The following is a 13,579-nucleotide window of genomic DNA, read 5'->3' on the forward strand; positions in this document are numbered from 1 at the left end:
AGTCAAAAGTGGCTCAAACAATAATGGCATCTATTTTCTGACTTGAGAATTAGGGATATAAGGAAAAAGCATAAACTGGCAAACATGGCTTGTTTCCCCCATTATTTCTTCTTCCTTCTTTCTCAGAAAGAGAACTCTTGACTAAAAAAAAATTTTTTTTAGATTTTTTTTTATTTATTTGAGAGAGAGAGAGGGAGCACATGAGCATGAATGGTGGGGGGGGGGGCAGAGAGAGAAGGACGAGCAGACTCCCCATTGAGTGCTTAGCCCAGAGCCGGAGGGGTCATTGCAGAGCCCTTACCATGACCCTGAGACCATGACCTGAGCAGAAGGCAGACGCTTAACCAACTGAGCTACCCAGGCACCCCAAGAACTCTGATTTTCATATGGGCATATAGCTACCCTGAGACTTTCCCCCGATTCTATGAACACTAAATACTGGTCGAAATGATAGAAGCTGGAGGGTTTCATGTAACTTCCAAGGAGTGTCCTTAAAGTAAGGGTGAGGGGAGTACATTTGCCTCTTATACTTCTTCCTTTCTCTTGATTGGAATTCAGAAATGATAGCTAGAAATTAAGCAGCCATGTTGCTCTGAGGAAGCCATGTTCTGAGTGGAAGGAGAACAAGAGAGAAGGAATCAGGATCTTTAATACCAAGAAGCACCACATCTGTTCTAGAACACCTACCTCTAGACTTTTTTGTGAGAAATAAAGTGGTATTAAGCCCCGGTTGTTGAGCTTTTTGATACACATACCTGTAGTACCTAATCCTAAAATCTGGGCTCTACCCTTAGAGTTTCTGATTCAGTAGATCTGGGGGTGGGGCCTGATAATTTGTATTTCTAACTAGTTCCCAGATGGTGCTGATTCATCTGGTGTGGGAACCACACTTGTAGAACCACTGCACTGATGGAGATAATAACCCGGTGGTTCTCGGGCAGCCCAGGGGCCTCAGCGGTTTAGCGCCAACTTCGGCCCAGGGTATGATCCTGGGGTCCCAGGATTGAGTCCTACGTTGGGCTCCCTGCATGGAGCCTGCTTCTCCCTCTGCCTGTGTCTCTGTCTCTCTGTCTCTCCTCTCTGTGTTTTTCATGAATAAATAAATAAAATCTTAAAAAAAAAAATAACCCAGTGGTTCTCAACCCTTGCTTTACATTAGAATCCCTGGGGATGGAGGCAAGACCAGGGGAAGGAAAGGTCTTTAAGAAAACACACCATCTACCTGGAACTCACTCCAGAGGAGACTGATTTAATTGATCTGGTCTGAGCAGAGGTGTAGGTTAAAAATCTTCGAGATGATTCTAAGGAGCATGCTGGGACTGAATACTGTAACCCTTTGCTGCTTACTATTTATAGCACCAATGAGGCAGAAATACCTGTGTTCCCCCGCAGAAGGAAATGATATTTAGAAAACCGCGCTTGGTGACCTAGAACTTGAAGCCAAAAGACTGAGGTCGCTGCTCGAGACAGTAGTTTCTCTGGACGTTGGTTATTTTACCTATAAAAGGATGATGATAATGACATCATCTGGATTCGTAGAGAGTGAATGATAGGACATGGGTGAAAGCACTTTGTAATCTGCGAGTATTACACAGACCTAACAAGGGAGTAGACCCAGCAGATCACGTACGGAGAACCCGAGTTGGTTCAGCTCTGGAACAGGATCGAACGTTTGAAAGACGTAGGAGGGTAAATGGGAGAGGAGATAGGAAGAAATATTGTAGGACTCCTCCACGACTGCGCCACAGAGGCCTGAAATAGAAATGATCCATCTCTCCTGCCACGGGTGCTGCCTTCCCTCCTTCTCTTGATTTTTTTAAATGCTATTTTCCACAGGTGTTCCTAGTCTGAACTAATTCCTCTGGGTGAAAGTTTTGGCCTGGAGCATAGACCTTGCCTGCATGGAAGGAACTATGTGTTGACGAATGGCTATGTCTGCTATTAGGATCATTACACTGCCATCCATAACTGTTGCTTGAAACCTCCTGTCACGGAGAGGCTTCCCAGGTGGCTGTTTTATGTCCAGGTGTTCAGTTGAGGATGTGCCAGATGGCAAAAATTGACCCTAATACTTTTTTTTTTTAAGATTGTATTTCTTTATTTGAGAGAGAGAGAGAGAGAGCACACGAGCAGGGGTGAAGGGAGGAGGGAGAGGGAGAAGCAGACTTCCCACTGAGCAGGGGGCCCTGGTGTGGGGCTCGATCCCAGGACCCTGAGACCATGATCTGAACCGAAGGCAGCTGCTTAACCATCTGAGCCCCAGGTGCCCTGACCCTAACACTTCTAATTTCAGGATAAATAGTACCGGGCAAAGGGAGGTTTAGTTCATCCCTGGAGGGCCTCAGGTGCCCGGATGGGGGGTTGGGCCTTTATTCTGTAACCTGTAGAAGTCATTGGTTTTTAATCCAAGGAGTGACCCAGTGCTCCGAGAGCATCAGTCAGTGTGATGGATGAGATGGGGGTGAGGCTGACATCAGGATGACAGACCACAGAAGTTACTGAAGTAATTCAGGGGCGAGGGTTGTGACAATGGAATTTGAAAAGAAAGGATAAATGCAAGACATGTAGTGAATGAAAACGAACTCTTGGCCTTCACAACTGTCGGGTTCTTACAGTAAATACTGGCAGCCTTCAACAACTAAAGCTTGATGAGGGTACCCTCCCTTCCTTCACTATTAGGTGGTGTCCCCCAGTGAAAGCAAGCCTGCAGGCTTCATGCAACTACATAGACCATCATCAACAAGCAGGCACAAAAAAAAAACAAAAAAAACACTACACACAAAAAATATCTTGTGCCAAAGTACTAAACAGCATTCTAGATTCAGGGAGCCATTCTAAAGGCTGTCGGTGTGCCATATTCAGAAGATGCTTACAGGTACTACATTTAGGCAAGAACAAAAATGCCAAAAAAAAAAAGTGCCTGTACACTATTCTCACCAGCCACATATCTCCAACACCTGTTATCTCCACAATGAAAAATTATTTATAATCTTTTATGTTAATTAACATACCTCTAGTGCAGATTAACCGTGATGGTGGAAGCACTTGTGCATCCATCTCTATAGTGAAGATTCCTGATTAGTCTTTCAAATGCTAATTATCCACCCTGGAGTGTGCAGATTAAAGTTAAGGCTCAAACACATACACATCTCACTGAAGTATTCTAAAGTATACCGACAAGATAACAAGCATCAAAGAGAGTTTCAAGGTCACCAGGCTGTGGATCATGTTTGAGGAAGATGAAAAAGCACTGTTTTAATGAGGAGCCATAGTGCTAAGGAAGAGGAAACAGCTGTGGGTTAAGCAGAAAAGAAATTTATGAGAGGACACGGAGTAGCTCAGGGGATGGCTGGAAAGGGAGCGTTAGACCTGCATGGTCAGAGACTACAACCGGTAACAACAGACCACTGGACCCATGGGAGGGGGCTTTAGGGTGGCTGTAGGAATGCAGAGGTGTCTTGAGTCACTGACGCCACTAATCCCGGATGCTGGATGCTCACCCCTAGACCCCCTCTCACTGTTGCCCCAGGAGCCGACCTAGCAATACTCCTGCAGTTACCCAGGAAGCATGGTTTTCGGCATTTGCTGTTCTGAGTCAAGAGCTCCTGGCTGGTGTACATGATTGGTAGAACAAGTATGTGGCATTTCAGATTCAGCCAGTGGACTCCTAAGGTGGGGAATTCTCCAAACACAGAATGGTGATTCAGAGGGTAGGCATGCAAAACAAACAAACATCTGTATGTATACACACACACGTACACATCTACATACGTCCATTAAAGGGTAAGCTGGATGAGAAGTGATGGCAATGTATTCAAGTAGGAACATGTGACACGTGTTCCCCAGAGAGCCAGAGTTACAGCTTTGGGAGTTGGCTAGGAACTGCATTTCGAGTTAAGACAGGAATCTGGACAGACTCTCACACTTTTTATTTACATAGGAGGGATCGGATCTAAGTGCTTCATCGCTACTGATCTGCTGCCCACTCTAACCCCCAACGTCTATTACGTAAAAATGAAGAAATTCACATTCTATCAGCGGAGATAGGAAAAGTATAGGTGGTACTAACAGAAAATAAATGGGAGGGAACTCATGATTGTTGAAGGCCTATTGTGTACTCTTTGTTTAATGTTTAAGTGCCAACCCTATATCGTGCGCTACACCAGGCCGATTTAATGGTGAGCAAAACTGGACATGTCCTGGCATATGAGGATGTGAAAGCAGGTTGGGGGTGTTGCGGAGGTCAAGCTGGAGGTAAAAAAAAAAAAAAAAGGCCAGGCTACAGAACTGGTCCATACCTGTTGAAGGATTTTGAGCCTTATCCTAAAGAGGATAAAACATCTAAGGGTTTTAGATGTTTTAAGCTATTTTTTTACATACATCATCTCATTTAATCCCTGCAACAACTCTGTAAGGTGGATGTTACTAGTATCCCATTAACACACAAGGAGACTGGGGTTCAGAGGGAGATTAAGTGACCTGAGACCTACAAGGAGCAGAAGAGGATGGGAAGGATAGAAGGCAGGCTGCAGGGAAGGCTTCTTGGAGAGGAATTCACACTTTTTGAAGGCCTGTTGTTTCGACGAACATTCACAGTATCTTTGCAAGGAAGGTTTACTTTTTTTTTTTTTTTTTTGACAGAGGAACATAATCGCACATATTAAAGAGGAACCAGGATCCAAACTCCAAAACCACTGGACTCCACAGCTGTTGTGAATCCTGGTCCCTAAACAACATCCCCTTAGGTTCACTCAGTGAGTTCAGAGTATAAATGAGCATCAGGGCCTGGCGTCTGAAGGACCCTTAGGAAGAAAGGCTGGTGACGGTGTACCGGCTGGGGGGATGGTGTAAGGGCTGGGGGGGCGGTGCACCGGCTCGGGGGTGGGGGGGGGTGGGGGACGGGGTAAGGGATGCGGGGGCGGTGTACGAGATGGTGGGTCAGTGCACGGGCTGGGGGAGCCGGTGGGGGAGCCGGTGTACGGGCTGGGGCGGGGGTGTACGAGATGGGCGGGCAGGTGTAAGGATAGCGGGGGCAGGGATCCCTGGGTGGCGCAGCAGTTTAGCGCCTGCCTTTGGCCTGGGGCGCGATCCTGGAGACCCGGGATCGAATCCCACGTCGGGCTCCCGGTGCATGGAGCCTGCTTCTCCCTCTGCCTGTGTCTCTGCCTCTCTCTCTCTGTGACTATCATAAATAAATAATACCTTTAAAAAAAAAAAAAACATTTAAAAGGATAGCGGGGGCGGTGTACGGGCTGGAGGGGTATGGTGTATAGGATAGGGGGGCCAGTGTACCGGCGGGGGGCGGTATACAGGCTGGGGGGATGGTGTACAGGATGGGGGGATGATGTACGGGATGGGGCAGCGGTGTAAGGGATGCGGGGGCCGGTGTACAGGCCGGGGGGGTATGGTGTACGGGACGGCGGTATGGTGTACGGGATGGGGGGATGGTGTACGGGATGGGGGGATGGTGTACGGGATAGGGGGGATGGTGTACAGGCTGGGGAGGCGGTGTACGGGATAGGGGGGATGGTATACGAGCTGGGGGGGATGGTGTACGGGATGGGGGGATGGTGTACGGGGTGGGGGGATGGTGTACGGGATAGGGGGGATGTTGTACGGGATGGGGGGATGGTGTACGGGCTGGGGGGGATGGTGTACGGGATAGGGGGGATGGTGTACGGGATGGGGAGATGGTGTACGGGCTGGGGGGATGGTGTACGGGATAGGGGGGATGGTGTACGGGATGGGGGGATGGTGTACGGGCTGGGGGGGATGGTGTACGGGATAGGGGGGATGGTGTATGGGATGGGGGGACAGTGTACGAGATAGGGGGGATGGTGTACAGGCTGGGGAGGCGGTCTACGGGATAGGGGGGATGGTATACGAGCTGGGGGGGATGGTGTACGGGATGGGGGGATGGTGTGCGGGTTGGGGGGATGGTGTACGGGCTGGGGGGGATGGTGTACGGGATGGGGGGGATGGTGTACGGGCTGGGGGGCGGTGTACGGGCTGGGGGGGATGGTGTACGGGATGGGGGATGGTGTGCGGGTTGGGAGGATGGTGTACGGGCTGGGGGGGATGGTGTACGGGCTGGGGGGGATGGTGTACGGGCTGGGGGGCGGTGTACGGGCTGGGGGAGCCGGTGGGGGAGCCGATGGGGGAGCCGGTGTACGGGCTGAGGGGGGCGGTATACGGGCTGGGAGTGGTGGTGTAAAGGCCTGGGGGGCCGGTGTACGGGCCGGGGGGGGGGGGGGCGGGGGCCCTGGAGCAGGCCAGAGCTGGGAACTCCGTGCTGTGGGAGGTTCAAGCCCCGGGCGGTGATCTAGGGAGAGCCGGGGCGGCGGCCGGGCTGGGGGGTCTCCGGGCCCCCGTGCGGCCCGTCCTGCAGGTGCTGCCCAGGGCGGCGGCGGCGGCGTCCGGGAGACCTGGAGTCCCGGGTCCGGCCGCGGGGGGGCGGGGGGCGGGGCTCGGAGGAAGCGCGGCGCGCCGTGACCCGGGCGGCGTTCCGTACCGGCGCGATCCGGCGGCGGCAACATGGCGGCCGCGCCCGGCCCGGGCCCTCGGAAAGTTTCCACCGAGGCCGGCCTGCGTTAGTGCGTGCGGCCCTCGCCCCCGCGCCGCGCCGCCTCCCGCCGCGAGCCTCAGGCCGGGCCCCCGCGCCCCCCCCCCCCCGCGTCCCCCGCGCCGGCTCCGGGGGTTGGGCGCGCACGGGCGGCGGCGGCCGAGTCAGGTAGGGGGGCGGCGGGGACTGGGGAGGCGGCCCCCGCCCGGCGGCGCCCGGGCTCCGCCCCGCGGGCTGTGGGGCCGAGGCTGCTGCGCGTCCCCGGGAGCACCTGGGGGGCGGGGGGGGGGGGCCGAGGTGGCCGCGAGCCTCCGGGCGGCAGGGGCAGGACCGGCCGCGGGCGCCTCGGACCGAGAGCCTGGGTGCTCGGGGCCCTTGGCTCCCCGTCGCGGGCCCGGGAGTTAACGTGATTCCTAGAGCCGAAGCCCCGAAACCCCCGACCTCCCCCGACCTCCCCCGACCTCCCGCGACCTCCCCCGACCTCGGTGCTCGGTATGGGCCTTTTCGCTTTTGATGCTTCTTCCCGCAGACGGGACAGAGGCAGCTGCGGCCGGAGCCCGGGCCCAGGGTGCAGCGCGTCGGCGAGCAGGACCCGGGGCAGGACACGGGAGCGCCGGCTGCGGGGCTGAGGGGGGCTGAGGGAGCTGAGGGAGGGCTGAGGGAGCTGGGGGAGCTGAGGGAGGGCTGAGGGGGGCTGAGAGGAGCGGAGGGGGGCTGAGGAGGGCTGAGGGGGAGCGGAGGGGGGCTGAGGAGGGCTGAGGGGGAGCGGAGGGGGGCTGAGGAGGGCTGAGGGGGAGCGGAGGGGGGCTGAGGAGGGCTGAGGGAGGCCGAGGGGAGCTGGGGGAGCTGAGGGAGGGCTGAGGGGAGCCGAGGGAGGGCTGAGGGGGGCTGAGGGGAGCCGCCGCGCGCGCCTCTGTGACCAGTACCTGGCATCGGCATTAAACACAATTATTTCTTCATTAGTCTATATTCGTCTCATAGGTGCTTTTTGAACACTCACTCGGTGCCAATTTTTTTTTTTTTTTTAAGATTTTTATTTATTCATGAGACACACAGGCAGAGGGAGAAGCAGGCTCCACGCGGGGAGCCCGACGCGGGACTCGATCCCGGGTCTCCAGGGTCACGCCCCGGGCCAAAGGCAGGCGCCAGACCGCTGAGCCACCCGGGCGGCCCCGGTGCCAAATTTTCTGCTAAGATACACGTACATGGTGTTAAAGACAAACTCTGAGACTTTGTGAATCTAGTAGGGAGGGACTGCAGACATGGAACAGATGACCAGCAGCATTTCGCTATTCTAGCAGCAGTGCAGGGGCCGTGTAAATGGGTCAGGGGCAGCCTCACTAAACTTGATTTGAGGGAGACCTGAAAAGCAGGAGTGAGGCAGGTGTAAGGACTGGGATGGAGCCCGGGAGGAGGGGAGGAGGGCACCTGCGAGGGGACAGCGGTCATGCAGTTCAGAGCTGAAAGTGGAATACAAAGTCCCAAGAGGAAGAGAAAGGAGGCAGGAAAGTTGTTCACCTCCAATTGAAAAGTTTTATAAGGACTCTCGACTCTGTTGCTTAAGATGATGGGAAACTGTTGGAGGGTTTTGCATAACAGCGACCTAACAATTTTTTTTTAAAGATTTATTTATTTATTTATTTATTTTTTATTTTTTATTTTTTTTATTTTTTTTAGACATAGAGAAAGAGAGGCAAAGACACAGGCAGAGGGAGGAGCAGGCTCCATGCTGGGAGCCCGATGCGGGACTTGATCCCGGGACTCCAGGATTGTGCCCTGGGCCAAAGGCAGGCGCTAAACCACTGAGCCACCCAGGGATCCCCCTAACAATTTTTTTATTCTAAAAGGAACACTTGTTGGTGAAGGCCAGGCTAGACCACTCGATGCAGGGAGACATTCAAGCATGAGATGATGGCGGCCGGGATTAGGATTTTGACTTTGGGGCTGGAAAAAAGAAACATCTCAGATGTGTCCAAGAAGAGTGGACAGGACTCGGTGGAGACTAAATATAGGTGGTGGAGAAGAGGAGAGTTAGAGTAGTATATGGGGTTTTATAAAACAGACTCTGGGAGTTCCCTTAGCAAATGGACTCTTCTGTGCTCTGTTTTATCTGTCTCATAAGTAACTTCTCATTGAATCAAGTAACAGCAGACCAGTTGAAAACATTGGGATGCTGTGTGGTCTTACTCTCTGATTCAGCCAGTTTCTCCTTTGAAGAAGTTTACAATGTGGAAAGACTTGTATATTGGCTGTTTAAGAATATTCAACTATGTTGATTTTTGACAGTGGGGTTGCATATATTCTATGATAAGGATGTTATGGATATGATTTACAAGCTTCCCTTTTTTCCAGGGTTTTAATATATTTTTTAAAGATTTATTTATTTATTCATGATAGGGAGAGAGAGGCAGAGACATACAAGCAGAGGGAGAAGCAGGCTCCATGCCGGGAGCCAGACACGGGACTCGATCCCGGGACTCGATCCCGGGACTCCAGGATCGTGCCCTGGGCCAAAGGCAGGTGCCAAACCACTGAGCCACCCAGGGATCCCCCAAGGTTTTAGCTCTAAGAGTGAACAGAGCTGATGCTTTATTTGCATCAGGTAGATTAATATATGTTTGTCAGGAGGGGAAGAGAGAATAATTGAAGACCTGGAAATAGACGAGATTGCTCATGGAAGGTGTATAGCAAGAGGAAAGCCTCGACCTGTGATTGAACATCCAAAGGATGGATTGAGAATCGAGAGTCTGCAAGAAGACTGAGAAGGAGAGGTCAATGAGTTAGGAAGAAAATCTGGAGGTTGGTCTTTGAAAGCTAAAGGAAGGGCAGGTTTCAGAAGTTGAGAGGAGTCAACGATGTCAAAGGTTGTGAAGAAGTGCAGGATAGTAAGTGAAAAGTACACATTGGTTTTAGGAGCTTATATCATTTTAGAATTTGCCAGAGCAGTTTGTTGTTTGGTGGGAACTGTCGTTAAGTGGTGTGAGAAGTGAGGCGGTCAAAGCTGTCAAGAGGACAGAAGGTTGAATTTGGAAGAGAAGACGGAATTGAGTGAAGATTGCTTTTGTTTCTGGGATTTTCGGAGGGTATTGTTTTTAAAAAGAGCTCTGCAGACGTTTAAGTGCTAATGGATAAGGGAAGAGTGGGAGTTTGAAGAGCGAGGAGATTGTGGAATTCTGGAAGAGGTAGGGGGGAAAAGCTAATCAGTATGGCTAAAGATTTAGCCTTAGGTGTATCGGGAGATGCTGGGTAGAGTGGGTCTGTGGTGTTGGAGACTTAAGGAGGTTCACTTCTGACACCTGGTTGCAGTCATCTAGTGAGAATGCAGGGAATGGGAAGTGAGATTTGAGGACAAGGAAGAGGGGTTGAATAGTTACAAAGACTGACAGAGTGTTGAGCAAAGAAACAGAAAGCTGTCATTCAGTGGCGTTGTTCCCCAGCCCAGTGGGTCATTAGGTGTTAATTCCAGGTTATCATGTTTCTGTCAGGCTGTCTTTTAGTGTCCTGTTAAAGTATAAATAAGCTGATCACAAACAAGTCATTTTTTGAATTTTTATCTCCATGGACATTTAGTGTAACCATGAGCTGTTGAATGGATCAATTCTTCTGAAACAGTATACCAGAAACTTTGAAGAATTATCTGATAAAGCATTTTTTTTTACCACTGTCATGTTTTAAGTACAACTTGTGGGAGCAAAGATTAAGATAATTATCTGGATCCTTTAACAAATAGTTAACTTTTTAAAAGTATGAAGTTCTTAATTTACAATAAATACTGGTTAGCATTCTAACTTCACAATTTTGACTAGAAAGTTCAGGAATTGGTTTGCTATAGAGATGGTATTTGGATCTACAAGGAGGTTTGATAACCCAAGTAATTTAGTAGAGATAAAAGTACAGGGAAAATTACACGTCAACTTTAGGGACTAACTTTAATAAAATTAAACTTTACTTCTGGTAAGTGGATTAGTTAAACAATGTGAAGACTACGGATTTTCTATCTTGTTAGAGCTGCCTTGTAAAAAGATGCAGAGGATTTTAGGCAGGTAAGAATGGTCACTATTACTGGATACTAGTGCTTTTCAAATCAGAGGTAGGTTTTCATCATTCAGTTTATCTGCGGAGTTGCTTTGATTGTGCCGAATCCATGTACTACAATCTAAGCTAGGTTCAAGATCTCATATTCGCATGTAGTTGAAACACCAACCCTTAAAGTAAGAAAGGCTTCTAGTCTTTGGAAAACCAGTTTCACTGTTTTTGGTTATTTAATCATACTATCTTAGCATATGTTAAGTAGAAGGCACTGTCATTTTTGTTAGGATAAACTGAGTTTTTAAACCAGAGACAGTTAACCATTAAGAGACATGCAAGTCAAATTTAAAACAGAGTTTCAGAAGAAACTTTCTCACTTATTATTTTGTACAAAGAAGATAAATATAAAAGGTAAATTATATAAAACTAACACTGACATATTTTTTTCTTCTTTTTAGAGCACTATAAATAATTCCACCAGAGGAAATGCTGAAATAGGAGTTACGGATACATTGGATTTGCTGGATGAAAAACAAGCAGTTAATTTTTGTGCCGTGGGGAGAAAGCCCAAATTGCCAGATTACATGTGTAAATCACTGCGTTACTGCTTTAGTCATTGTCTGTATTTAGCAATGACGAGACTGGAAGAAGTCAACAGAGAAGTGAATATGCATTCTTCAGTGCGTTATCTTGGCTATTTAGCCAGAATCAATTTATTGGTTGCTATATGCTTAGGTCTCTATGTAAGATGGGAAAAAACAGCAAATTCCTTAATTTTGGTAATTTTTATCCTTGGTCTTTTTGTTCTTGGAATTGCCAGCATACTCTATTACTATTTTTCAATGGAAGCAGCAAGTTTAAGTCTCTCAAATCTTTGGTTTGGATTCTTGCTTGGCCTCCTGTGTTTTCTTGACAATTCATCCTTTAAAAATGACGTGAAAGAAGAATCAACCAAATATTTGCTTCTAACTTCCATAGTATTAAGGATATTATGCGCTCTGGTGGAGAGAATTTCTGGGTATGTCCGTCATCGACCCACTTTACTAACCACAGTTGAATTTCTGGAACTTGTTGGATTTGCTATTGCCAGCACAACTATGTTGGTGGAGAAGTCGTTGAGTGTCATTTTACTTGTTGTCGCTTTGGCCATGCTGATTATTGACCTGAGAATGAAGTCTTTCTTAGCTATTCCCAACTTAGTTATTTTTGCAGTCTTGCTGTTTTTCTCCTCATTGGAAACTCCAAAAAATCCAGTTGCTTTTGCATGTTTTTTTATTTGCCTGATAACTGACCCTTTCCTTGACATTTATTTTAGTGGACTTTCAGTCACTGAAAGGTGGAAACCCTTTTTGTACCGTGGAAGGATATGCAGAAGACTTTCAGTAGTTTTCACAGGAATGATTGAGCTTACCTTTTTTATTCTTTCAGCATTTAAACTTAGAGACACTCACCTCTGGTATTTTGTAATACCAGGCTTTTCCATTTTTGGAATTTTCTGGATGATTTGCCATATTATTTTTCTGTTAACTCTTTGGGGATTCCATACCAAATTAAATGACTGCCATAAAGTATATTTCACCCACAGGGTAGATAACAATAGCCTTGATAGAATCATGGCATCCAAAGGGATGCGTCACTTTTGCTTAATTTCAGAGCAGTTAGTTTTTTTTAGTCTTCTTGCAACAGCGATTTTAGGAGCAGTTTCCTGGCAGGTAAGCATATAGTTTGTTTATGATGTCAGTGCCTGTGATGTGTGATTAAATGCTTCCTTCAAGGGTTAAATGATCAGAATCAAAAAGTCAAGTTCCTGATTTCAAAAGGAGATCGTTTTTTGGTGCTTATTTTTGTTCATGGAATTGAAGTACTGAATGAATATTGACAGTATAATTTAGTTTGATCTCTACCAAAGAGGTACCAAAATGTTAGGAATACTCAGCAAGTGACTTGCCTTCTGCTTTCTAATTGTTCCTTAAACACTGAGATTAAAGATCCTTAGAATATTACATTTGAAGGGTGCTTTGAGATTGCACGTTAATCCTATCATCTCACCTAGGAGGAACCTGAATGCCCAAGAAGACACATCCAGAGTCTCTGGTACTAGCCTTAACAGGTTACCTAGCTTCTATCTAATCCACTGGTCTTTTCACTACAACGCATTTTTTTTATATAGCCCCTTCCCATTTATGTAAAAGGTGATTAGATAACGTATCAGTTTCTTAATTACAGATTAGTGGCTCTAAGAAAGAAAAAAATGGGTTTTATAATACATTTGCTGCCCATGAAATGTTGAAGACATTAAAAAAGGTCTTTTGTAGACAAAGATATTTAAATTGCACGGTTGGATTTTATATTAAGCTTAGTCTTCCATTTTTTGAACATTTATTGATTGCGGTATATGTCAGGTATTCTACTGGCTGCTGAAGATCTCAAGATGAATAAGAAATGTCGGCCTTAAGTCACAATCTGTTGGGCTAGGGAAGAGGCAGGCTTGTAAACAATTATTACAGTGTGAGAAATGTTGTAATTTGAGTACGTCAGATTAGGATGTAGGGGAAAAAGGAAGGTCATCAATGCTTGGTGCAATTTTCCAATTACTTGCTACAGAGTGATTTCTAGATGTGTTTGAAGGGAGATGTAGAGAGACTTGCCTGGGCATGGTACCTTTTTGTCAGTATGGGCTAGGGCAGGGAGCCTGTGTGGGAGTCAACTAAGTGATAACATCGTGGGTGTTAACCTGAGGCTGTCTTCCTCACTTTCCTTGCCAGTGCCGGGGACTATCAGAATCATGATGATGATGATGATGATGATAAGAAGATGATGTCAGAAACTCTTAAAAAAAATTGTGCTTCTTTCCCTCACCTTTCTCTCGTCAGCTCCTTTTCCGGCTGTAGCCACTCCCCAGGCACACTCCTCAGCCTCATTCATGCTTGACACCTATCCAGACCATCAGATCCTGTCAACCAGTTACTTTCTAAGCCACCATATCTT

At 48.0% G+C, this 13,579-nt stretch overlaps 1 protein-coding gene across 2 annotated transcripts in view; it reads left to right on the forward strand.

Moving 5' to 3' along the window:
- Positions 1–6,609: 6,609 nt before the first annotated feature.
- TMEM168 (transmembrane protein 168) overlaps positions 6,610–13,579 on the forward strand; it is a 30,611-nt gene continuing 23,641 nt past the window's right edge. Inside the window, exons 1-2 of one of the 2 annotated variants that reach the window (XM_072783415.1) lie at positions 6,610–6,730; positions 11,050–12,303. In XM_072783415.1, the coding sequence (XP_072639516.1) occupies positions 11,176–12,303 (1,128 nt within the window). In that variant the 5' untranslated portion in view covers positions 6,610–6,730; positions 11,050–11,175. Of the gene's footprint in view, positions 6,731–6,893; positions 7,055–11,049; positions 12,304–13,579 lie in introns of those variants that run through there. The other variant, XM_072783416.1, reaches the window with a different exon arrangement.

The sequence above is a fragment of the Canis lupus genome, chromosome 18 (genome assembly GCF_048164855.1).
Source record: "Canis lupus baileyi chromosome 18, mCanLup2.hap1, whole genome shotgun sequence".
NCBI lineage: Eukaryota > Metazoa > Chordata > Mammalia > Carnivora > Canidae > Canis > Canis lupus.